The sequence below is a fragment of the Marmota flaviventris genome, chromosome 9 (genome assembly GCF_047511675.1).
Source record: "Marmota flaviventris isolate mMarFla1 chromosome 9, mMarFla1.hap1, whole genome shotgun sequence".
In the NCBI taxonomy this organism is placed as follows: Eukaryota; Metazoa; Chordata; class Mammalia; order Rodentia; family Sciuridae; genus Marmota; species Marmota flaviventris.
The window spans coordinates 4,841,918-4,866,331 of record NC_092506.1 but is presented as its reverse complement, the minus strand read 5'-3'; the positions used below and the strand labels follow the sequence as shown (position 1 = coordinate 4,866,331).

Sequence of the window (24,414 nt, the reverse complement as noted above, 5' to 3'; positions counted from 1 at the left end):
CCTGACTCAGAGTTGGACCTCACAGGACCAGGAAAATAAGAGAGTGGCCCTGATGTCCACAGGGCACCCAAGGAAAAAAAATTGTGTATGTTGTTCCAGAACCGTAGCCCGTTGATTCTAGCAATAAGAGGTCTATAGATTGTCAGACCTGTCTGTGTGCAGGTGAGGACAGTGTACAGGTGAGGCCCCTGAGGCCCAGAGCGCAGGACTGCCTTGACTTCCAGCACCTAGGACGAACAAAACCAGAAACTGATGCAGACACGTCAGGCCTGGCCCCAGTCATCTCTGGACCTATTTGAGGCTGTGGGACTGTTTATTTTGCTTTCACCTTTATGAGCAGATAAAATGGTCATAGTGTCTGAAGTTCCCATGGTTTGCCTTATTTTTTTTTTTTTTTAGTTGTCAATAAACCTTTATTACGTTTACTTATACGTGCTGCTGAGGATCCAGCCTACACATACTAAGCAGGTGTTCTACCACAGAGCTCCACCTCAGCACCATGGTTTGCCTTACTACTCAGAATGTTCACAGATGTTCCTTGCAGCAGGTGTGAACCATTTGGGCTTCCCCCCAAGTACTGGGGACAGAACCCAGGGCCTCATACATGCTAGACATGTATTTTACCCCTGAGCTACACCCCAGCTCTTTTTAAAAAATTTTATTTTATTACAAGACAGGGCCTCACTAAGTTGCCCAGGCTGGCCTAGAACTTGCCATCTCCTTTTCTCAGCCTCTCTAGTAGCTGAGATTACAGGTGTGGTTATCTTGCCAGCTTCTGAACCTTTCCACCAATGACTTGGGTTTGGGGAGGTGGGGGTATGGTGGGGAGTTGGGAGTGTGGGAGTATGTAGAGGGAACAGAGCATGAGTCCTTGGAAAAGAAAGATGATGCAAGAAGAGGCCCCCAGAAGCAGGGGCCTGGGGAGGACTAAAGCCAAGGGCTAGTGTGGTTTTATTTATCAAGCTCCTAAACATTTGAATAGGTAGTCACAGTCCTTCAGCTGTTGTAAGTCGCCTCACTGGTTCCACTTTACGGGTGAGGATATTGAGGCACTGGTAAGGTTCCTTGCCCAAGGGTTCACATCCAGGAAGTGGCAGTACTAGGGTTGGAATCCAGGGCAGTTTGCCATTCACTCAAGTTTGTAACCACTACAACTTACAAAGGGATGACCAGAACAGCACGAGAAAATGACAGTAAAAAAGGCAAGAAAAGGCTAGGACCCAAGTGGATACAGGCAAGAACTTGTGACTGTGTCCTCTGCCCCATTCTGTAGAGTGGGACCATCGGGAGCACCAGGGTTGCTGTGTGAAAGCCAGGTCAGAGGTGGACACAGCTGTGAAGGCTGTAGGTTTCTCACCAGTTCTCCAATGAAGAAACTGTGGCTCGTGACCCCAGTGGCCCGTAAGAATTCAGCCAAGCAGCACCAGACAGACGTTCTGTCATCATCCGCAAGCAGTAGATGTGACACGGGCAGGGCCCTTTAACAGAGGGATGACGGTTCCAGGTGGGGTTTGGTATATGTGACCATCAGCTGTGTACTCTTTTCAGCGCCAAGCAGTGTGGCCATGGAAGCCAGCTCCGATGGAGAGGAGGATGCCGAGAGTGCAGACAAGGTAACTGAGACGGTGATGAATGGCGGCATGAAGGAAACACTCAGCCTCACCGTGGATGCCAAGACGGAGACCGCAGTCTTCAAAAGGTAACTGGGCTAGATGGTCCGTCCTGCGGCGTCAGTTGGTTGGAGAATGGTTGGGGAGAAGCCCCAGACATGGAAATGTTTATTTGATTGAAATGAGTGTTGAGACATTAACTTGAAGTCGTCCTAACATCTTCATTAAATTCATTAATCTTAATGAAGAGATGGAAAGTTTAGGCTCCTAAAATGCCCTTCTCCCTGTGTGTGTTTGCGTTCAGAAGAATGTATTTTGAGTCTAGCAGATTGGCAGTTATGGAAATTAGCACACTTTGACTCCTGGTAGAAATTGACTTGTATGGAAGCTGTGGAGCTCAGGCCCAAAGGCTCAGTGTCATACAGATGGGACACTGTCTCCAGATGTAATGCAGTCATTCTAATTCAGTAGCAAAATTGTAACTTTTTTAAAAATTATATTTGGAAATTAGCAACCTTACTTTCAAACTTATGGATCCAAAAAAGAATCAGAATGGAATTTTAAAGCTGAGTAATGAAAAAACTTCAGTCAGGCATGGTGGAGCACACCTGTAATACCAGCTACTTGGGAGGCAGAGGCAGGAGGATGACAAGTTTGGAGCCAGCCTCAGCAACTTAGCAAGGCCCTGTCTCAAAAAAATAAGGATTGGGGATGTAGCTCAGTGGTAGAGAATCCCTGTGTTCAATCCCCAGTACCACAAAAAGAAAAAAAAAAGTCTTCTTTCAAGTTTTATGGACTGCAGCTAAACCAGTGCCTAGAATTTTAGTGCCCTTTTTCTGCGGCAATGCCGAGAGGTTGCAGAGGATGCTTCCTGGTGCTTGCCATGGCTGCAAAACAAAACCGTATGAGGGAGGAGACTCAGTCCTGACCTGGTATCACATGTGCATGTGTGGTCGGGGCTCCCAGGGAGGAACTGCAGCAGCCAGAAGTGTGTTCTGAGGGCCTGACCATGGCTGCGCCACCAGGGTGTGACACGGGGGGTTGTTTGGACAGAAGGATATTAGAGGTGATCTGTTTGCAGACAGTTACTGCTTTTGTCGGTGCTGCCCCGGGGGTCTTGGCAAACACAGCATCAAAAAGCAAAAGGAGTGAGGGAGTGAGGGTGGTCATAAACAGGCAAAATGATCATTGTTTATAGAATATGATTTTCCACCTAGAAGATGAATCTACAGACACGTATTAGAATTAATAGGGAAGTTTAGTGCGTTTACTGGTTACAAAGAAAAATCACTCTGTCCTATAAACAATATGGGGTATTCTAGGTTTGCCTATTTGTCCTTAATAAAATGTCAAATCTTATGTGTAAGAATGTGACCTTAGAGCTGGGCTTGTAGTTCAGTGGTAGAGCGCTTGCCTACCATGTGTGAGCCATCAGGGTCAATCCTTAGCACACATAAAAATAAATAAATAAAATAGTGATCTTGTGTCCATCTACAACTAAAAAGACTGTAATGAGAAAAGAAATTAACGGAAGTTTATTGGAAGACCTAAATATCAACACAGAGATTTGCCATGTTCACTAATGGAAATATCTTTGGCATTTCTCAACAAATTATGAATTAATAAAATTTGTGTCAAGATCCCAGCACAAAGTTGCACGAAAATTGTGATTATAAAGACAAAGCCTGCAAAGAAGAGCCAAGGTTACTCTGAAGGAAAAAGGTGAAGGCATCCCCACGTTGGACTCCAGGGCTTCCTAGTAAAGGCTGTCCTCACGGAGACGACGCAGCCTGGCAGTCATGCAGAGGCTCCACTGCAGAGACGTGGTGCACCTTGGAGTGCACAAATGAAAGGGACTATCGATTCTGGAGAAAAGTGGAATTGGGTCTCTTTCTCCACATGAATATGAAAGGTGGAACTGCAAAACTTGAGGAAGACAGCATAAAAGAGTTTTGGGGATGGGGTGGTTTTTAAACATAAAAGGCCAAATCATAAAGGAAAATAGTGATAAATTTAATTCCTAATATCACAAAAGACACACTAAAATGAAGAGATGAGTCACAGCCAACAAAGAATCAGCCGAGATATAAGAGAACCCATATCAATAAGAATGAAATACCTGATTTTAAAGATGAACAGAGGTTGCAAACAAGCACCTGTCTGGAGGAAAACTAGGGGCAGAGCAAACCCAGTGTGATGCCTAAACACATGGGGCCTGTCAGTTACAGTAGTAGTGTAGGTAGTGCCAGTTAGGCACTCAAGGCCATTAGTTTCTCTCTCAAGTTGCCCCAGAATTTAGTTTCTCTCTCAAGTTGCCCCAGAAAGAAGAAGTGAGAGTCCTGCCCAAAGAATTGAAATCTTCATTCCAAATTAAGGATAATTGCAGAAAATGATCAGCTCATGTCACTTAAAAGCAAACTAAATGCAGAAGTTATGTATAAGATATTGCTGGGTGCAGTGGTGCAGACCTGGAATCCCAGTGGCTCAGGAGGCTGAGGGAGGAAGATCGCAAGTTTGAGGTCAACCTCAGCAACTTAGTGAGATCCTATCTCAAAAAAATAAAAAGGGCTGGGGACATATATGGCTGTGTAACTCAATAATTAAGTACTCCCGGTTTCAATTCCCAGTACCACCACCATCATCAGCCCCGTGCAAAAAAAGTTGTGATATATAAGTTGTGATATACTGACTGAATCCCAAATAATTCATAATGATTGGCTGCAGCTTATCCTAGAAGGCAAGGATGGTTCGAGATTACATGTCCGAAAAACCTGTCCTTGCAATCTTCTTACATTAGACTTTAAAAAAAAAAATATTACTTTTTTGCTCAGATTTCATATTTATACATGATTAAAACTCTGAGCAATCCAGTCACAGCAGTGAATTTCCTGTGTAAAAATTAAATACCAAAATGTCACAGCAGCAACTATATTTAATGAAGAGATTTTAGGTGCATTCACTTTGAGATAAAGACCAGTGATAAGCTGTCCCTTATCATTGCCAGGGTGTAAACAGTCCTGGAAAAGGAAGGAGGCAGAGGTATAGATGAGGGTTAGGAGAGGAGTAGTAAACTGGTTATTTACAGGTGTAATGGTGAGCCACAACCAAGTCAGTACAGACCTTTGTAATTACTAATTCAGCAGAACTGTTACAAGGTCAGTTTTAAAAATCAGTTGTTTTTTTCTAAATCAGTAATACGCAACCAGAATGGATAATAAAAAGCAGAATAACCACAGAATATATTGGTCTATAAATTAAAGAGTTATTTTCATCCAGATCTCTGTAGAGAAAACTTGAAGCTTCCTTGGACAAGTGGGGGTAGTAGTGTACACACTGCGGTGGGACAAGTGTAGGGCCGAAGAGTCGTCCACCACCACCAGATTAGCCTTAATGTTTAATGGAATCTCAGTAAAAAAAATCTCTGGGGTTTGGGGAAGAAACTTGTTAAATATACTCTAAAACCTCATGGAAAAATAACATCCCAGAGTTGCTTAGATACAGAAGGAGTAGTTGAGTAGGAGACCCCCCCTTCCAGACATTGAGTTGTGCTGCAGCCAGCTGTTCAGACGGTGTGATGTCATCATGCACATGGACAAGGGTCAGTGTGGTAGGAGAGGGGCCAGATCCTCCCAGGTTGGGCCTCTTCCCGATGTGATGTGGCCAAAGTTGCCTGGTAGTTAGTGGAAGAAAAGAAACTCTAACAAAGTACTTAAGGAATTCCGTTGATGAAGTACTCGAGACAAGATGAAGAGGCTACAGCAAATTGAAGAAAGGGGCTTATACCTGATCAACAAGATACTGACATTAGGTGTTCAAGGAATTCCCACAAGCCAATAAAGAAAAGGAAAAAAACACTTAAATCAGAAAATGGGTAAAAGATGTCAGTTTACACTGAGTAAACAAAAAGACTGACAAAAAAATGAAGAGATGCTCAAAACCACATATTATCGGAGAATGTGCGTGAGAAGAGCCCAGCTCGTGGCACTTCCTACTAGAGCAGCTGAAACTAGACAGCAGGTGGTGCTGTGGACCCTGAACCCCCCCCCGGGGTGGGGGGGCTGCTGATGGGAAAGCAAATTGGGGGCCACTCTAGATAGAAGGGCTTTTTTTTTTTTCCACTAGAGTTTTCCATTCCCAGGTATAGAGTCCTGAGAAATGCCTAGCAGGCCTGTTAGGGGCCAGGGACAGTGACAGCACTGCAGCACTGGGCTCAGAGGCCTGGAGGTAGAGGGCACTTTGGGCTCATTGCTCTGGGAAGCCAGGCCCTTTGGTCGGTGCTCACTGTGGGCACCGGGCTGTACCTGGCAGGAACAGGTGGAACTTACAGACATGTTTAGTCTAGAGAAAAGTACAAAAAGATGTTGGATTCAGTGCAGGTTATATGCTCATGCACACATGTAATGAAGATGCATTTTACAATCACATTAGAATCGTTGCTTCTGGGACAGGGAATAGAGAAGGAAGGGGCAAAGGGGAGTGGAGAAGGAGGTTTGAGAAGAAGAAACCAGGGGTTGGGATGGGACTCGTGGTAGAGCAGGTGTTTAACATGGGTGAGGCCTGGGTTCCATCCCCAGCACCACCGAAAAAGAGAGGTAATGACCCGTGTAATTCAGATTGTTACAAATCATTAGATTTCAGTTAATTTTTCTACTTATAAATTACGTGGAAACATCTGAAAACTACCTGAGAAATCATCCTAAAATATTAGGTGTCTTATAAGCAAATCCAAATCATGGCTGTTAAGAATGACAGCCCTTCCTTAAGGGGACCTCTAGCTATTACCACTTTAATTGTGTACAAAATGGGAATCCTTGACAGAGCGGCCCACTGCATATTTCCCACACTGAGGGGGGACCCTTATCCTCCCCGCCCACTCCCCTCAGCCCCGGACCTGGAGTCTGCTTTCAGCTGCATTAGCAGCTCCTCAGGGTCCTGCTTTTCCTTCGTAGTGTTCATACATTTCACCTTTGTTAGACGGAAACTCCCAACTCTTCCCCCCCCCCCCCCCCCCGCAATACTGGAGGTTGAAACCAGGGGTGCTCTTTATAACACTGAGCTACACCCCCAACCTTTTTTATTTTTTATTTTGAGACAGGGTCTCACTAAGTAGCTGAGACAAGCCTCAAACTTGCCATCCTCCTGCCTCAGCATCCTGTGTCGCTGGGATTCCAGGCGTGCATCTCTGCGCCAGGCTTTGAGAAGTCTTTAAATGTGTCTCAGGCAGCAGGGTGCCCTCCTCTCCTGACCAAGGTTTCCAGCCAGTGAGCAGATGGAGGTCCGCCCTCTGGCGGCTTGTTACTGATGGGCTCAGCCCAGGAGCACAGGTTGAAATAAAGACTCATTCCTTCAAACAGGTTCTCTTGACAGCCTTCACCAACTCTGCGGTTTTGGTTAAGTGCAGGCGTGGACGTAGTCCCCTGTCCCTCATTTCTAGGAGTATTCTGAAACTCTTGTACATTTCTTTTTCTGTTTTGCACACTGGGCTTCAGAGTGTTGAAATCCTACCGGTATGTACGGTGATGCGGGGCCGCTCTGTCAGAACCAGCCACATTACATCGTCCCTCTCTTGGTTCCCACCTTTGTGTGCCCTTTCCTTTTGTGCTTCCCCTGTCACCGTCTGTGTCCCTGTGACCCTCCCACCCTGAGCATGCTCAGCCCCAGGGTTGCCGCCATGGCAGTCATGACTTCAGAGCCATTTGCATGTGACCCCATCCTCTGGCACCTAGACACTGTCCCTGAGGTGTGTAATGTGCCTGTGTCTCCTCTCCTGCAGTGAGGAAGGAAAACTGTCTACCTCTCAAGATGCTGCTTGTAAAGAAGTGGAGGAGAGCCCTGAGCCAGCGGAGGCCAAGTGCGCGGCCCCCCGGCCCCCCAGCAGTAGCCCAGAGCAGAGGTACTGCCTGCACCCTTGTGTTCTTCCCAAGCCCCGCCTGGCCTTGCTCTTGTCCTGTGGGAGTCGGGAAGGGGTTGGCACCTAGGTGTGGACTGTAGGGTCATCACAGCCAGGCCCAGGCCTTCAGCAGTGTACTTGGCGCACTAATCCTTTCATTAGTCAGGTGACCCAGCAGAGAACCTGGGAACAACACTTGGTCTCCTCACCCGAGGCCGAGAGCTCCCTGGGCGCAGAGATTGGCAGTGTAGCTGGCTCTTGGGCACCTCCTGGGAGTGGAAGGCTTGCTCCGGCTACACAGCTTTTTCAGGAGGCACCAAGTTGAAAATAATAACAGGCCCCTCTGGGAGCTTTAGTGGCCCCTGTAAAGTCACTGAACCGCCAGGCGCAAACAGCTCTGGGTGACTGTTTCCCACATTTGTGCCCGTGTGATGTGCAGGGGACTTCCCTTACTATTCTCCACCCCTAAGTGAATCCCTGTGTGGTCTTGTTTTTTTCAAAGTAGAGATCTTGTCTTGATTAAGTGTGAAAATCCCACTGCCAGAGCCATGTGATTTGGAATGTGATGCTTTCTTTCTAGTCACCTTTTGCTTAGACTGAGCCAGTGGCCTGAAGGAATAGGCCAAGCCAAAGCATCTGCCGCCAAGGGCCAGCGTCCGGCCCATTCGCACGGCCTCACAGGTAGAGCCAGGTGGCCTGGGATCGCACCGGAGCTCGCGCCAGAAGATGAATGAGGATCCCCTGGACCACGAGGAGCTGTGTCTAGCACATCCCAGAGTTAACCTTTTGATTTCATATATCCAAGATTGTATATTCCTCCTTTAAGAAGGAATAAAGTGACCTTTAAAGCAATTTCTAAGGAGTCATACTTTCCCCCTGGCCCTGCTGCCCCTAAATTTTCTAGGCATTCTAAGACCACACCAGTGGGAGCCAGCAGGGGGCGCCCTCAGTTCTGCATTCAGGGCAGGGCAAGCCCTCTTACTGTTCTACTTGGATAAATTTTAGCCCAAATGAAGTTTGTTTTTGTGCCTCTGATTTTTTTACATACAAAGGTAATTGCGTGAGCTGCTGGAGCAGGATGGCTTTAATGAGGGCTTTGGGAAGAAAAGGCAGGGTCACACTCCAGCCCTAGGGGTGGTTCAGTCCCAGGTTCTTCTAGGGTTCAGAGAAAGTCAGTCTTTTTCCTGGGGTTTTGACTATGGGAGATTTTGTTTGCTTTCTTCCCTTCCCTTCCCACCCCACCCCACCACCACTTTTTGGTTCTATGGGTTGAATCCAGGAGGTACTTTGCCACTGAGCTACATCCCCAGACCTTTTCATTTTTCTTTGGAGAGTGGGTGTTGCTGAGGCTGGCTTGGAACTTGCAGCTTCGTGCCTCAGCCTCCCAAGCTGCTGGGATTACTGGCATGTGACACCAAACCCAGAGTTCAGTGGGTTTTTTGTTTGTTTGTTTTTCTCGTTTTGTTCTGTTCTGCTTTATGGTCTTTTGTGAGTCTAATTCCCAGTTGGTCACCTCTCTAATTTCTACCTGTTAACTTACTTTACATTGAGGAATTTCTGGGAGGTAGAATAGTTAGGGTCGGCCCTGGCAGTTTGTTCCTGGTTCTCTGACATGAGTGGCCCAGGAGGCTATGGGGTCATTTCCTGGCTGTCCAGTATTCAGAAATGTTGGTTTCAGTGCAGCCTGCTTGCTTTTCTCTCTGGCTAGAAACATCAGGTATGAAGAGTCCTCCTCTCCAATTACAGGACTGAGGTGGTGGCAGAGAATGTTGGGGTGAGCTAGTGAAGGAGGGGACACACTGGCGTCCCTGGGTTTGTCCATTCATCCATCCTTTATCCACCACAAGATGGAATGGTGGTGGCTGGAGGGAAGCCGGAGCAGACAGACACCAGTAGCCTGGGGCAGAAGGCAGGTGCCTGGGAGGACACTGGCTGCAGGAATGGGGACAGGAGTGCAGCTAGGTGAGGGGGCTGTCTGAGCAGATGGGAGTGGCATCAGCGTTAGGACAGGTGGAGGGTAAGTGCGGCGATGCCTCCCATGTGTTTGAAGGGCCCTGCCCCAGCCTGGTCCTGGGGTCCTGTGGATCCGGGGTATGTGTTGCCATAGACCTGGCTTGGCTGCTGTTTGTCAGGCCTGCTGTGTCTGTGCCAGCAGTGTGCCAGCTGCTTCACACACTTCCCTACCTGTGAAGCCCTGTGGGATAGGGGGAGAAAGCAAAACTGAGAGAGTTTAAGAAATAAACTTACGAACACATGGCTTGTGGGTGGTGAAGGCAGGATACGTACCCAGTGTCTGGTGCAGTGAGACGACGTGTAAGTCGATGAGACGGCTCTGCAATGACACGGCTGTAAGTAGATTTGTTGCTGTGTGTGGAGCTGGCCCCGAGCTCCCTGCTGTGCCCACAGGCCGCAGGGCTGGAGTCTGCCAGCTGAGACCTCAGGGCTGGCTGGAAGTGCCTGTGTACCAGTTTTGCCGCTCTCAGCATCCTTCCCAAGTCTACTTCCTTAACTTGGGAAGAGCCCTAGAGAGCCTGCCCCTCCATTTTGTGATTTTGCAAACTCGGATCTTCAGCCACCACTTTCACACACTGTCCCACTTCTTGCCTCCCAGTTTTGAAGCTGACATTTGCTCTGTGGGAATGTGTTGTCCGTGTGTTGTAACAGATTGTTCTGTTTACAAACTTTTTTCCCTCTCTCCTTTTATTTTTCTTTGCCATTGCGAACCCTGCGGAGTTCCACTCTGTGGGACAGATAAATGCTTTTTGGAGGAGGAATGAACAGAGAGCTCCCGTGGGCTCTGGGGGCAGCGGTTTAGGACCCTCCACCCGCATGTGCAGGTGGTCCTGAGAAGTGGAGGAGGGCAGTTCCGTGGGCTCTTGAGGCCCTGTTTAGATGCACTCCCCACCCTCAGAACTAAACCAGGCTCACATCCTCCCATTTCTGCTTCACGTGCCTCAGATGCCTGTCTCTTACTCTGCAGGAGTGACCAGCCAAGTGTGCCAGGTGACACGTCAGTCAATGGCCCTGTATGATGGGTAGCGTCTGCTGCTGCTGACTGAGGACTGCAGACTGCCACCACCCAGGGGCTCTGGAGGGGTCCTCTGGAGCCACCAAGCCGTCACTGCTGCACTCACTCTGCAAGGGATCAGGACCAGCAACCTTTATATTCTAGATTCTAAGACATTGTACAGAGAAATTCAGAAGTGTAAAAATATTGCACATTGACAAATACCAAGAATGTCTGCGTATGTTTATATTGTATTGTTCTAAATAATGGGTAGCCTGTGAGATGAGACCTTGCTGCCCTGTGGTGATAGCAGTACTACTCTAGTTAAATGGCTGTAAGAATAGTTTTATAAAAGTGAATACACAGATCTATTGTATTTGAAACATAACTATTTGACAATTATTAGTGTGACCAAAGTATTAGGCAGTTTTCATACATTTTTCACCTTGTACAAAATTCTGATTCCTTTTCTTCCAGGTTGGCAAGGAGCTATGGAATTGAAATCCCTCTAGGTGTTATTTTGGTTGTTCTAACTTACAAAAGTGATTTTGAATAAGAAATATTTGGTGTTCTTTTTATAACCAGTTTTTGATTGGTAATTGTTTTCTGTATTGTTTAAAATGGATCAAAAATGTAAGTCTATTGGTAGAGATTAAGTATTTATTGCTGCGGCTTAGTTGATAAACCGATGTTCTTGTGAAGCCATATGTTCTGTTGAAGTCTTGTTGCTTAAGATGATCTCCTACAGGAAAAGCACTAGAGTCCTCGGAGTGTACATGGCTGTGGTTTGGGTTTTTTTTTTTTTTTTTTTGGAGGGGGGTTTGTTTTTGTTTTTGTTTTGTTTGGTAGTTCATCTGCCTTTTAACCCATTCACCAAAATTGACCTTGTTAACAAGCATCACCAATGACCATTTCAGAGCAATCTGCATATTTAACACACTTAAGTCATGTTAGGCGAGTCCGTTGAAAATGCTCGTGCTGCTAATGGAGTTCGAGTGCGTCATTTCACAGGCTAGTGTTTTAAAAATAGAACTCAATCCGGCACCTGCGCATGTTACCTGTTTTACTGTACCTTGTGAGGTTTTCACTCGTAAAATTCTAAACCAGTGTATTTTTTTAGAACTGGTTTGTGTATATATATAGTGATTATGGATACTAATTCAATGTAATTTATAATTTTCTATGTCAATATAAAAATACGTCACAGCCTTCTCCAACAGCTGAAGCAATATACTGTATATTGCCATATCGTCTGGTGAAAGGGTTAAATCACTTCACCTCTTGCACTTTTAGATGCAAATCAGTTTTTCATTTCTGTAATAGAAAATTATTCACGTATTTTTACATCATTTGTTTTTCCTGACCAGTATTTCAAACCAAAAGGATATTCTGAAAAATGGCCAACAGATTTTTTAGAAACAGCATCCCAAGCAGCGTGCCTAAACATTACATTGCATACGGAAATAAAAGAATCAAATGTCTGATGCCTTATTCCTTATTTGCTTTTCATTTTCAATAGTGTGGAAACTCCTCCTGAGGTTTCCAAGGCATGCCTAGCACACCCAGGACGGGGTCAGCCGGAAGCCCTGGGCTGGTCATGGGGGTGTGGGGGCTGCTGGCGTGGCCCGGGCACTCCACCCCAGGAACCTCTTTCTCTGGGAGCTGCTCTTGGGGGAGACTGCCCTCCTGTGTTCTCTGGAGCCTGGCACCAGCAGCGGACGGGGCTCCTTCCGCTTACCTCAGGGATGCCTTGCTGATGTGGCCCAGGACCTCGGGATTGCCCCAGCCAGGCTTTGGCCCTGTTGGTGGCGCTCACGGCCCCACAGCTGGGTTTAGTTGGCTTCTCCATGCCTCCCGAGGTCATACAGTGTCCTTCCATCCCACTTCCTGCTAGGGAAGGAGCACAGGATGGTGGTCGGGTCTGCTCATCTTAGGTGCAGGGAAGGGGTAGGCCAGAGGAGCCGGGCCTGCGGGGTCCCGGCAGCCAGCCCAGGGCGGCAGCGAGCTTCCGCTCCTTCAGTTTCTCCCTGGGTTCTGTGTGTTGGCCATAGGGACTGCGAGACTAACGTGTCTACAATACCTGTGTTAAAAATGACAAAAATAAAGCCTGATTCTTTTTCTAGAGCTCTTCTCTTGTGCCTTGTGTGGGCTTTATGACCAGATGGTGCGGGCTGCAGGGAGAGAACCCTGCTGGGCTTCAGTGGGTCGCCATCACCCTCCCCACGCTCCTAAGCTCCCATGGGGGAGGAGCGGTGCTGCTGCAGCTGTGACCCACAGATGCTCAGGGCGCTCTCCGGCCCATGAAGAGCGCTGTGGCGACTCAGTGCAGAGGAAAGTGTCGCCCCTGGCTGGCGTTGGCCTTGGCCGGTCCCCTGCACTGCCACCCCCTGGGCACATTGCCCTGCACACCTGGACACTGCAGCCTGCCTCAGGCACTCGGCGGGGACCTGGGCAGGTCAGCTGCGGCCTCTGCTGCTTTCTCTGCCATGGACTCGGAGTAGTTCTAAGAGGGAATGTACAATAGAAGTTCACTGTTAACGCCCCAGCCCCCGAACGTCACCTGTTGGCCTTCCGAATACCCACCTTGATCCTGTCATTTTATTTCAAACCTCCACCTCCAGAAACATCGGGTGCTTTCACTCCGGTCCAGGATTTGATGGCTGTCCTGCTTTGAGGTCACCAGTATCCCACATGCCACATCCGGCCCTCCACCTGAGGTGGAAAGATGAATCTGGCTGTCACTGCACGCCACCTACAAAAGTCAATCCAAACCAGCACCTGGGACAAGCTTCAAGAGGAAAACACCTACCCTTTGGAAGGGCAAAGCTGTCTCAGGACACGGATCACAAGCCTCAGAAAGGAGGCGTTTGGCCTCCACTGAAGTGAGGACTCTGGCCTTCAAAACAGGCCGTGCCAATAGACGCGTGTGCTCCTGACAGAGGAGAGAGAGCAGAATCCCCACTTCACACTTTGCGAGAGACTTGGGCACACAATCCATGAAGAAGAGGCAACCCGAGTGGCCAGTAAGAACTTCAGGGCTTTCATCCCGTCCCTGGACAGTGCCACTTAGAACCCTACGCGGGTGCCACCCCCTCTGGCTAAGTGGCTCCGCCTAAAGCACTGACACCACACTGATGAGAACCTGCGGCCATCGGCATGTACCTCTCACCCCCTGTGACGCGGCCTGCCACCCGGGGGAGCTGTTGAGCAAGTCAGTCTCCTGCTGGTTTTCTGGCCTCTTGAATTAGGCAGGTTGCTGCATTGTAACTCGGCGACTCTAGACATTCCCATAACAAAGGAGCTCCACTGATACCCTCTGTACAAGTGTATTTATATTTGCTTGATTCATTAAAAAAATAAACTGTTCAGCTAGAAAATGGATCACAGATTAGGCACATGCTGGAATTGTACTAGGGAGTAAGTGGGAATGAACTGACGGAGGCAGCAGTGTGTGCACATGTCTGGGTCTGTACATCTCAGTGTTTGTGAGAGACGAAGGACACATAGGACACCTCTGTCTGTACAAAGGGCTTTGGGATGGCCGGGGGAATCTCAGGGCAGAAATGAGAAGTGTCTTCGGGAGGGGAAGAAGGAGGTGACTTCTTGGTTTTCTGTTGTGAATAACATTGTTACTGACCGAGTTACAAAGAACAGGTTTATTTGGGCTCTCAGATCAGATCCAAGATGTGGAGGGCCACATCTGACCAGGATGGTCTTGCTGGCAGAGTCCCAATGTCACACACGGGAAAGTGGGGAGCTGAAACCTCTGTTCTTGTGTTCCAGTGAAAGAAAATCTAAAGTCAGACACCAAAAGCCATGCAAGAAAAACTTTATTATGAGTGAAAGCAAAGTGAGACTTCAGCAGGGTGGGCCGTCTCCACTCAGAGAAGGACAGAGGGGATGACACTGTGTCCAACTTGGTTACTGTTCGATGCTTAGCAGGAGAGCTGGGACCACCTTGTGTACTCTGCCCATCAGGTGTTCAACTCCTTCATGTTGGGAGGAGGAGTTTTGACCCTAGCTGGCCCCCTCTGGAACTGTCATGGTGCCACCCTGTTTAGGGGGGCTCCATCTATAAGTCAATCCCATGCTAACGTGGGCACTGGGGTCAACAGAGTGACCTTAGAGCCCCTGTGCTACTGAAGGACCCTTTCCTCCTAGACAAGTGGAGACACTACAGCCGTCATCCCTAACTCCATGTCACCCTCAGTGTCGCGAGTTGGTCCTGCGAATCCTTCTCTTGACGTATTTCTCATTAGCTCCTTTGCTTCTGCTGAGTTTTTACTCCTTTGCTTTCTCAGCCACTTGGAGGGTAGTTTGCAGGAGACCTGGAGTACTCGTCGAGCACTGTGCCCTGGCAGCGCCTCCACCGCTCGGTGCACTGCCCACGGGCATCACATGGGCAGAGGCCAGGAGCGTGTGTGTGTGTTTTCCGGTCTCTCTTCTCCAGAGACCATCGGATTCCATTGTGTTGGATCAACCCTGGTGACCTAATCTGATTTTAGTCACCTCCCACCGCCATGGGTTCATCCTGCCCTCCTTCTCCTCTCTCTGGGGGGTCAGCACCCTGTTCACACCACAGGTGGGGTCGGTGAGGGGCGTGGGAAGTCAGGGAGGAAGTCTGCATGTCTTGCTCTATACCTAAAATGCATGTGCTTTACTAGATAAAGTTTACACCTTAATTTCTTTAGGAGGCAGATGTGGCCAAGAGAAAAACAAATACTGGGTCTGGGGCTGTGCTCAGAGGCAGAGTGCTTGCCTCGCACATGTGCGGCGCTGGGTTCCATCCTCAGCACCACATAAAAGTAAATAAGCAAAATAAAAATATCATGTCCATCTATAACTAAAAATTAAAACAAAAATATTGTTAAGATGAACACGTTCCCTTCACAGGATGACCAGAGAACGAGTAGTTTGCAGTAGACCTGGAGTACTCGACGATGTATTCAGCAGACAACCTTTCAAAACAAAAATGCTTTCAGAAAAATGAGAACTGATCCCAACACCAGCAGACCTACATTAAAAAGAGTGTGGGAGCAAGAGCCTCCGCGTGCTTGCTTCAGCCTCTTCTGGCATCCAGCCTGGGTTGGCCTGTCCACGAGCAAACCCCACTTCCCCCCAGTGGACTGTGTCCCCTAGATATGGGGGTCTGTGTTGGCCCAGTGCAACAAAAAGACGAGGCCATCAGACAAAGCAGGAGGTGAAGTCAAAGTCCCCGTGGGGTGTGGGGACAACTGCATCCAGTTACAGGCAGACGTTCTCCACAATAAACCCTGGACTCCAAAAAATAGCTGTGAGCCTTTCAAAACTGGAGCCACTTGAGAGTGCACAAGGCTGCCGGTCCTCAGGGCCAACAACCCAGAGAGAGGACCCCTTGAAGGGCACCTGCCTGCCAAGGCCCCTTTGCTTCCCTTGGTGGCTTTTGCTAACTAAGTGACTTGAGGCCGAGCAGAAGCCAGCCTTTCGGTGCTGGGAAGGTGAACCCGGGCATTAAGGGCCAAGAAAGAAGCCAAGACCCGAGAGTCAAGAAGCTAGAGGAAGGGGATGGACCAGTGGGGAGTGGGCCTGGCCTCACTGGCATCCCTGCGGGCCTTGAGGTTCCTGAGCTGGGCAGGGCAGCAGGGGACCAGGCTGAGAGCACGAACAGCAGCCGGTGGTGGAAGGATTGTGGCAGACATCCCAAGATGTGGGTGAAACGTGCAGGAGGAAGAACAAACCAGAAAAAGAGCTGTCTCACCTACGAGAAGAAGCACATTTCCCAAGAAAAATAACCACTTGAAGCCTGCCTCACTCTCCATACACAATGTTGGTGTTAAATAAGTTACTGAGATGCCAGAGACAGTACCAAGGGATTGGTAACTGGAAGAAGACACCCAGTTGACCCAGGTATTGATTTCAGACTTTTAAATGTGATTGTGCCTTCGAGACAATAGATGAGCCAGGTATGATGGCACACGCCTATCATCCCAGTGGCTCAGGAGGCTGAGGCAGGAGAATCATGAGTTCAAAGCCAGCCTCAGCAACTCTGTGAGACCCAGTCTCTACATAAAATACAAAATAGGTCTGGGGATGTGGCTCAGCAGCCGAGTACCCCTGAGTTCAATCCCCGGTACCAAAAAAGAGAGAGAGAGAGAGAGAGAAATAGAGGGTACAGAACAAATGTAACACGCGTATGTGGAGTGCCGGAGAGAAGGAAAACAGTGCAGGAGACATTGACAAGAGTTTCCCAAAAGTAATCAAAGACATGGAGCTACAGATTCAAAAAGTCTGAATGTCAAGAAGAGCTACAAAAAGCACCTCACCTACCAGCGTACTAGGAAAGCTACCAAGACCCAAAGAGAGTACCTGAACGTCCCCCAGGGGACGGCCTGGCCCCAGTAGCTGGGTTACTTCTCAGGAGAAATCATGGAAGCAGAAGACAATGAAAGCTGTTCTATATGCTGAAAAAGAAGGTACCAACCTAGAACCATGTATTCAGCAGACGACCTTTCAGAACAAAAATGCTCTCAGGAAAATGAGAACTGATTCCGACACCAGCAAAAGGAAATCCTGTCAAATGGAACCAGCAAGAACCGAGGTAAAAGAAGTCAGTGAGGACAGGGCCAAACAGCGTGTGGTGGGGGGTGAAAATAGGGTTGAATTAAGACAACGGCACGAGGGGCAGAAAGGGGTGAGCCCTTTGCCCCTGCAGGTCCCGGCATCATCCAGTGGTCAGACAACCTGGTGGGGGCCATGCGGGACTCTCTGGGGTAACCCCTGGGAGAACGTGTGGCTGGCAGGTTGATGGAGAGTGGGACAGAATCACGCCTGGCTGTGGCAGATGCGGAGGTGGGCTGTGCATACTGCCTTTGAAGAAAGGACTCGTCCATCGTCAAGAGATGAGTGTACTTGGTGGGCCCCAGCTAGCCCCTCCTGCAAGTTCTGCCCCCTTTCTAGCCTTAGTCATGCTCTACTGGCCCTGAGCCAGTGACAGCAAGAAGTGATTTAAGGACACAGCCATTTCTGCCAAATATGGGACTTCTCTGAGCACCCGTGTTTGTCCCAGAGCTCCAGCCGTCTGTGGTGCCGGAAGACACACCAGGTCCACATCGTCATCTCTAGCTCCAACCCTCATATTTGTTTCCCCTTTCAATCATAGAACTTGCTCCCCAATTAATCTTTTGTATTTCTAACTCTGTCCAGTGCCCACTGGCCCAGCTGGCGGAGAGATGATCCACGAGAGCAGGTGGCGAGATGAGTTTAAGGACTGGCCCACTCATTGCCTGGCTGGGATGGAGCCACCATATGCTAGGGTTTAAAGGACACTACCTAAGTTAGGAGTGTTGTCCTATACCTGTAACCCCAATGACTCGGGAGGTCATTGCCTCCCGACTTCCTGGGGAGAATTGTGACTTCTTGGACTTCTCTGTGTCTGTATAAGGGGTCTGCCTCTCCTATGCATGAGAAGACAACTAGAAGTTTCTCCCATAAGACCATAGTTGTCCTGCTCAGGGACATATCTCCCCCACCTCCTTTTCTTGGCTTTGAAGGGTGGAATCAGGTTAGGTCGCAGCGTGACTCTGTGTGAGGACCTGTGGGGCCTTCGAGGATGATTGACAAGCGCTGGGAAATACCCCAGGGACTGGATGCTGAGGGGGCTCCATCAGGGGGCTCAGAACCTGAGAATGGGTAGGACGCCCTGGCGTGGGGCACTTGCTGCCCTGTTAAGAACTCCAGGGGATGGTGCCAACTTGCTCTCAGAAAAGCTCTGGAAAGCAGTGGTCGATGCTGGGAAAGTCCTGCATGGCCACAGGCCCGTCACACAGTATGTGAGACCGGAGCACCCACCTGAGCACTGTGTTCCAGGAAGGTCCAGAGGGCTGTCAGGAGTGCTCTGGTGAGGAGCTCATCATCATTGTCACCAGCCAGAAACCCCAAATCTCTGGTAGCCTGTTGTCCTGTCAGCCGTGCCACTGGACCCCGTGCTTCCCAGCACTGAGGCACCACAGGCTCCCAACTGCCCCGGGCTGCAGACCAGCTGAGTCTGGTCCAGAGGCCCTGTGACCCTCCAGAAGATTCTGGGCTATTGTGGTCTCATTTTAAGGATAAACACCACACCCTCAGCCCCAACCCTGGGAGAAGCAGAACCCTGCCCTGCTCAGGGAGCAGGGAGCCCCTTCTCCACTCACGCGCCATGGGGTAAAGGAACTGTCTGGTTCTGTGAACCTACTGAATACAAAAGAACCTGCAGATTCAAAGACAAGAAACCAAAGACAAGAAATCTAGTGATGACCTCCTCTGCAGGCCTGGGATGACTGTAAGATGGCTAGCTTAGAACTTGGCTGGGTGATACTAACGGGCCTGGGAGCCCCAGAGAAGTGGGGGCTGAGCGGCCACACCAACCCTCAGGAGCCAAGGAATCGCAATTACCATAACAACTGAAAAGTCACAGTGACTCATAGTGACAGGAAGGGGCGGTGGAAATGGTCAGCAGGCGTCACATACCTGGAGCTAATATAAAGCCCGCAGAGAAAAGCAATCTGTCCCGTGCAAGATCCTCAATGAGATCCTTAGCATATTTCTTATCAGAAACATTGAAGGTCACAAGGCAGTGTGCCAAAATATTAAAAGTGCTGAAAGAAAAATTTAACCAAGAGTTCTGTATGCAGCAGAACTGACCTTCAAAAAAATGAGAGGGAAATGGAATGCCCAGAGAAACCAAAGGTGTGAGGGATTGTTACAAATTCCTAGAAACAAAACAAAACAAAAGCACAAAGAGGAAAATCTGAGTAGATCAATAACTAGTAAGGAGATCAAATCAGTAATTTAAAAAAATGGTCTCCCAACAGATACAAACCCTGGACCTGGTGGCATCATGGATGAATTCTGCCAACATTTAAAGAAAAAATAATGCTAATCTTTCTCAAACTTTTTAAAAAATCTTAGAAGAAGGGAACATTTTCTAGCTCATTCTATGAGGCCAACAATACCCAGGCATTGAAGCCAGGCAAGACATGATAAGAATAGAAAGCCACAGACCAATATTTCCTTATGAGCATTAATGCAAAAAAAAACTCAACAAAATACTGGCAAACAGAATTTGACAGCATATGAAAAGGATTCTATACCATGAGATGGGATTTATCCCTGGAATAAATGTATCATATTCAATGTATGATATCAAATGTATGAAAAATGAAAATGTATGAAGATTGATCAAATATAATGCACCATATTAATAATGTTAATAGAAGGGAGGGTGACAGGCATCTCAATTGATACAGAGAAGGCATTTTACAAAAATCGACACAGTTTCATGTTGGACACACTTGATAAACAGAATAGAAGGAAACTACATCTCTATAATAAAAGCCACATATAAAAATATCACATTTAGTGGTGAAAGATGAAAAGATTTTCCTCGAAGATTAGGAACAAGTCAAGAATTCCTTTTTCCACTGCTTCTATTCACCAGAGCGCTGAAAGTTCTAGCCAGAGCAGTTAGGCAAGAAAAAGAAATAGGAAGCGCCCAATCTGGGAAGTAACATCATCTGTTTCCAGACAATATGGTTTCGTATATAGAAAACCCTTAAGATCCCTCCTTAATCTATTAGAACTAATAAATGAATTCAGCAAATTAGTAAGATACAAACTCAACACACACACAAAAAAAAAAATTGGTGGAATTTCTTTATGCTAAAAATGAATAATCTGAACAGGAATTATAATAACACCTTTTATAAAATACTGAGGAACTACTTAACCAAAAAGTCAAAGAAAGACAAATGATAATGCATCCTATGTTCATGGATTGGACAATAATAACAGTAAAATGTCAATACTACTGAACACAATCTACAGATTTAATGCAAGCCCTATCAAAACCCCAATGATGTTGTTTGCAGAAATAGGAAAACCCATCCTAAAGTTTGTATGGACTCTCCCAGGGACCCTGGAGAGCCAGGACAGTCTTGGGAAAAGAAGAGCAAAAAGTGGTGAGATCAGATGTCCTGACACCAAAACCCACCACAGAGCTGCTTTAATCCACACTGCACGGTGCTGGATGAGGACGGCCTATCGGTTTTTAAGACCCTGGCCATGGAGAAATGATTTTTAACAAGGGTGCTAAGTTTGTCTTCGACAAGACTAGATATCCACATGCCAAAGAATAAAGCTGCGCCCCTTCCTACAAAAATCTGAATGGATCAAAGTCCTAAATGTAAAACCTAAAGCAATGAAGCTCCTCAGGAGGAAACGGGGGCGACAGCCTTGCAGCACTGATTTCCTGGACTTGACACCAGAGGCACAGGTGGCCAGGGCAGATATAGACAAGTTGGACTTTGGGAGCATTTTTAAATGGTGGCGTCAGAGAGCCACGATCAGCAGTGGAAGAAGGCAACTTAGAATGGCGGAAAACACTCACCAGTCATCTGTCAAACAAGGGACTGAAGCCAGCCGGTGCAGAGACCTCCCAGCCCGACAACAGGAGCACTGCCCGGTTCCAAAGCAAGCAAAGGCTCTGCACAGACTCTTCCTAGGAAGATACCCGAGCGGCCAGTGAGCACCCGAAAGATGCTCCTGCCACTTGTCCCCAGGGAAATGCAAATCAGAGGTGCCCACCCCAGGCCCTGCCAGCCAGGATTTTCAGTCCCCAGAGGGGGGTTGCCTGCCAGGGGCAGGACAAAGTTTTCTCTGGACCACCAGCCACAGCCTGTGTCCAATCACACCTAGGAGCAGAGCTGGGCAGCACCCTGGGCCCAAGAAGAGTGTGGTCACTGGAGTCCTTGTCCTCAGGGACGAGGGTTTGTGCAAGCCACGAGATGAGCCCAGTGCCAGCAGATGACAGCTGAGAGGTGGGGACACTGAAACTGGCCAGTGCAGGGGAGGTGAGAGGGACCTGTGTTCCCACACTGCTGTGTGGCAGGGGCTCTGGTTTGTCCTGGGCATCTCTGTGGGGCCTGGAGCAGCTGCCTGCTGCATCTGTCTGGAAGGAGGATCTAGCTGCGTGGAACGAACAGTGACTGACACCTGTGACTCAGACTGCCCCCAAGAGCCAAGAGAAGTGTGGCCAGGGGAAAGCTTCCCGTCCTTGGCCACTCAGGCCACCTCCAGCTTCTCTGTGCAGCCCGGGGTCTGGCAAGGCAGTGGGGCCCAGGCCACTCTTGTCAGGGCGCACCCAGCCCTGAGATGAGCTGGTGGAGCACGTGGACCAGGCTGGCCTGGCCAGGTGGCTGCCCTTGGCACTGTGCGCTGCACCTGGCCGCACTGGGGAGACGCTCCGTCTGGAGGGAGGTTCTCAGGGGGCAGTGTCCTCCCCTGTCCTCTCACAGTCTTGCTCCTTGAACCTTTTCGCACTCCTGGCGCACTCTCAGGAACTGGGATGTCATATTAAAGAAGGACACAGCCAGGGCTCAGTAGTGGGTGGTAGATTCGAACCCACATGTCTAATTAGTTAAATATACGTGGACTAAGTCCTCCCACTAAAAAACATCGTGAGACTAAATAAAATGCCAAGTGCAATCACAGGCTGTTACAGGAGACCAGCAAATACGGGCCCCAGAGGGCTTTCCGGAGGAGGCCCTGTGCAAACAGAGCCGCAGGCAGCTCCGGCAGCCACACTGCTCTAGGGCCAAGCAAATTCAAGGGAAGGATTTCCAGAGCAAGATACAGGTGTTTCACGATTTTAAGAGGGTTGCCCCCAGGAAGGGGTCTCTTCATTCAGGGCGTCTTCCTCTCTCCTCCGCCTCTGAGCGCCTAACTTAGAGCCCATCCGACCACAAGATCCCTCTCCTCTGATGTGGGTTCTGCTGCCCCTGAGTCTGACTGCAGAGCCGGGGTGGGGTGGTTTGGGGATTCACTCCTCCAGCTCTTCCAAGCGGCCCTGTTTCCAAGTTCATGTTCCCCCTAGCGGCCGCCCGCCTGTGTGGTCTGAGGATATTCTGGACGTAGCTGCCAAGCCCGGGCCAGCCTGCTGGGTTCTGCTCTGCATGGTGTGTGCCCTCTGGCCTGACCATCCCTGGGACTTAAGTCCCCTGAAACAGACCCCAGAATGCCCCTGGGACATATGACCGTCAAGTGGCGTTTCGTTATAGGACCTGCAGTCACTGGTCCCAGTGCTTCCCTGACCCTGATGGGGACACCAGGTGACGGCCTGCGCTGCAAAACAAGTCAGCGGGCGACCGGCCGCCAGCCCCGCCGGAGGGGCTGCGTTCACCAGGGCTGGTGTGGACGGCGCTGTCCAGCTCCACGGTGCCTGGCTTCCCCTCTCCTGGTCCATCAGCGTAGGTCCCGGCAGTAGCTCTGTGTTACCGCGACATGTCCTCAGGCCGGTCCTCCGAGGTCCTCACTGATGGCTGTCCACCTGCTGGCTCCAAAGCTCAGGGTGAACCCCGCGTCCCGGGGCTGGGGACCTGCTTCACGGAGGAGACCCCCGGGGTCAGGGCTCCACGTAGCTTTTCTGATGACATGACAAGTCCTTTCCCATCGTCTTCCTCGCCCTGTGTGTCCAGCTCCGAGTCGCTCCCTGGTGTGCAGGGTGGCGCCCACTTGTCTCTTCCGTCTGGCTGACGCGTCTGCCCTGGATTGGGCGCCTGCCTGGGAGTGGGCTGGGTTTCTGGTCTCATTTTTCTGCAAAAGGCCAGATGGTCAGTATTTTCAGCTTTTCTGCCACAATTACTCAATCCCACCACCAAACAGGAAAGCCGCAGCAGGTGGAGGTGGCCCGGAGGGGACCAGTGAACTTCGGGGTAGTCCCTTTACCCAGGAGGTAGCTACTGTCGCACTGAATCTAGGTCCCGGGCTGTGGCCTCGTTTGGATTTCGCTGCCCACTCGACTTGCTTGCTCTTTGGTGTGAGCAGAGTATGTTTTCATTTCCATTTTAGAACTTGTATTGGCCGTTAAGTGACCTTTGGTGACTTCCCTGAGACTACGATATGAATCTTCAACTTACCAAATCAGAAAGTGAAAGTTGAACCCCCAGGTGGGCCGCATGCACCCCGCGAGGGCCCATTCCACCGCCATCCTCTCCTGTTGTCATCGATGTCACAACGGCTGTGTATGTCACCAACCTGACAAAGCGGGAATCCCTTTTGCCTTAAAAGTCACATATCTCTGCTCAAGAGGAGGCAGAGGTCGTTTATTTCATTTTATTTATTTTTCATTGAGGGGAAAACGCATCATACGAAGGCAACCACTAAGGGACACAGTCAGTGGCAGTGTGTGCTTGGGGCTGTGGTGTCCTGTCACTGCTGTCTGCTTCCCCATTTCCACGACCCCAAAGGAAACGACTGGCCGTGGGCAGAGGTGCGAGGTAGGCACCCACAGGGAGAATACAGAAGGCCCACGCCGTCTGCCCGTCTCCACGCTTTATTCACCAGGTCACTCACCTCGATTCACTCTTAATCAAGAGAATGACAGTCCTTGTGCTGGGCACTGCAGTGGACATGATCGATCTGCAGCACACAGTCCTAGGTTGATTCTGAGCACTGCGGACACCCTCACTCCTGACAGGCTCCTGACAGACGTTGCCTCTGCACATGACAAGACTCCACTCTGAGCTGTCAGGTGGGGAGAAGTGACTTGTCTGTCAGGCTGTGCCTGAGGGCCACACTGGAGGCTCCGACGGTGCCAGGGGACACTGCAGTTCACACTGGGGCTTCAAAATGGAGTTGCTTAGGCTCAGCCTCAGGCCATCCTTACAATGACCATTGACCAGCGTGGGCTCCCTGCCCTTCCTCCCCTCCCCGTCCCTGGCCGCACCCCCATTTGCTTCCTGAGGATCTGCTGGTCCTGGACCTTCATGCCCAGGAGTCGGGCACACCTGGCCTTTCCCACCGGCTGCAGTGTGTGGCCATCGGTGCCACGTTCCTTTCTCCAGCTGAGCCGGGCTCCACTGCAAGGACGTCCTCCTGGTGACTCCATCTGTTTG

General features: G+C 49.4%; 1 protein-coding gene across 21 annotated transcripts in view; it reads left to right on the top strand.

Annotated features, from left to right (window-relative positions):
- Positions 1–12,631, top strand: part of Ppp6r3 (protein phosphatase 6 regulatory subunit 3) — a 138,560-nt gene extending 125,929 nt beyond the window's left edge. For 15 of the 21 annotated variants that reach the window (XM_027944766.2, XM_027944768.2, XM_071615986.1 and 12 more), the window contains 3 exons: positions 1,549–1,699; positions 7,384–7,503; positions 8,081–8,352. In XM_027944766.2, coding sequence (XP_027800567.1) covers positions 1,549–1,699; positions 7,384–7,503; positions 8,081–8,234 — 425 coding nt within the window. In that variant the 3' untranslated portion in view covers positions 8,235–8,352. Of the gene's footprint in view, positions 1–1,548; positions 1,700–7,383; positions 7,504–8,080; positions 8,353–10,480 lie in introns of those variants that run through there. The other 6 variants (XM_071615990.1, XM_034636899.2, XM_034636898.2 and 3 more) reach the window with 2 other exon arrangements.
- Positions 12,632–24,414: the final 11,783 nt, after the last annotated feature.